Raw genomic sequence first — 1,795 nt, 5'->3', positions numbered from 1 at the left:
GAAAAGGAATTTTTTTAACAAAACATTCAGTCGATATAGAATTCGAATTGAACATTGTTTTGGAATGCTGAATGAAAGATTTGGTAGTTTAGAAGGCTTAAGGCTCCAAATAAAAAATGAAAATGTTATGAGAAAAGTTAACAAATGGATTCTCTCTTGTGCATTGTTACACAACTTTATCCTCCAACAAGACGATTATTTCGATTACCAACCTGAGGAATCGGAGCACAGTATTGACGAGTCGTTAAGGGAACCAAATGCTCGTACCAATGAAGGGGAGATAAGGCGATGACAAATCTTTGAACGATTGTTTAATCAATAAATATCTTAATTTACAAATTCTTTTCTTATTTTTTTAAATAAAATTCAATTTCTTTACATAAACAAGTAACATAAATTATTTGACTAGAAATAACGTAATACGGATAAAGTAAAAAAAAAGCAAGGTGGATTATATTCACTAAGTCACTATAAGTAAAACAAACCAACAAATGTATTAAGAAGAAAAAGTCAAAATCGAAAAAATCTTATATTGGAATACAGATGATTACATTTTGGCAACTTATGAGCTATTTAAGCTTTTCAATCGTTCGTGTTCCAATCTGACTTTTTCCATTTCTGCTTCCATTTCTTTCCCCAACCGTAATTTCTGCAATTGAAAATTGTTTTCCTCTCTCTCTTTTTCAAATTCAAATTTTTTCGTTTCTAGTTCCAACTTCTTATTTTGGATTTCGAAAAATAGTGAAAATGGATTTGAACTGCTATGAAATCTTTTCATATTTCTCCTTGGTGTAGATGTACATGCAAAATTTAGCGGACGGACTAACTACTTCATCTGCAGACGGATACATAATAACGGACGGGCTGGGTAACGGACTCGAAGAACTTGCGTCGGGGTCTATCTCTGGGGTAATATATTCTATATATGTATCGTCCAACGCTGACACCAACTCTGTTGATTGATAAATCGCTGCTAGCTGAACACTTATGCGACGCCCAAATATCACGTGAAGGTCTTAATAAAAGGACATATATTTTTTTGATGAATTTTTCCACACTATGAGGATCACCACTTTCAAGTAAGCCTGCACCAGTCTGGCCTTTCCACTTGAGCGCAGATAAAGATAATAAAAAAGTCGTTTTCAAATGCCTCATTTTAGTCCTCATTATGTCCCATTTAATATTCATTAAATTTGGAGCTTTTTCGCCAATTTTGTTGTGAAACCTTTGGGCTGTTGGTTTCTAAAAGCTGATCAAAAAAGGTAAAATGATGAAATGACAAAAAATATATCAATATTACCTCAAAATGGTCCGGATTATCTTTTATTGCGTCCACTATATTTATCAAAAGGTCTTTCGTTTGGCTTTCAGACCAACGAGATGTGCCATTTAGCCTTAATCTTTTTTTCTATTAAATAATCAATTAAATATTTATAATACAAGCCAATAATTAATTGTTATGAATTTACTTACAGCTTCCATTTCTTTTAAAACACCAAATAGACGCTTCCAGCTGATTGCGAATTGCGCAAAATGCTGTGGTGGCCACTGAAAACGGTTTCGCATATTTGCAAGATTGTCGTAAAATAAAATGCATGTAAAAATTAACAGCTGTTTTACGATATTGCGAATTTGCGATGTTGCGATGCGTTTACGACGTTAAATGAGTACCACTATTAAAACGTTACAATACAATATGTAAACAACAAATACAAAATGCTTGAATAAAATTTATAAGTAAATATTTTTATTATTGCGTCAAATCGTCAAGAATTTGAAGAAAAATTGCAAAAAG

General features: G+C 32.4%; 1 protein-coding gene across 1 annotated transcript; it reads right to left on the bottom strand.

The window, feature by feature from the left end:
- Positions 1 to 700: 700 nt before the first annotated feature.
- LOC120779379 lies at positions 701 to 1,482 on the bottom strand (the record flags this gene model as incomplete). Its single annotated transcript, XM_040111574.1, is given in 5 exon segments — positions 701 to 782; positions 940 to 1,022; positions 1,024 to 1,242; positions 1,301 to 1,408; positions 1,474 to 1,482. Coding segments are annotated over 5 exon segments (501 nt in total), but the record flags the coding sequence as incomplete, so codon positions are not given.
- Positions 1,483 to 1,795: the final 313 nt, after the last annotated feature.

This window comes from Bactrocera tryoni, unplaced genomic scaffold (genome assembly GCF_016617805.1).
Source record: "Bactrocera tryoni isolate S06 unplaced genomic scaffold, CSIRO_BtryS06_freeze2 ctg7180000341432_QRY, whole genome shotgun sequence".
Lineage (NCBI taxonomy): Eukaryota > Metazoa > Arthropoda > Insecta > Diptera > Tephritidae > Bactrocera > Bactrocera tryoni.
Note: the sequence above shows the minus strand (reverse complement) of the source record. Positions and strands in the feature narration are given on the sequence as shown.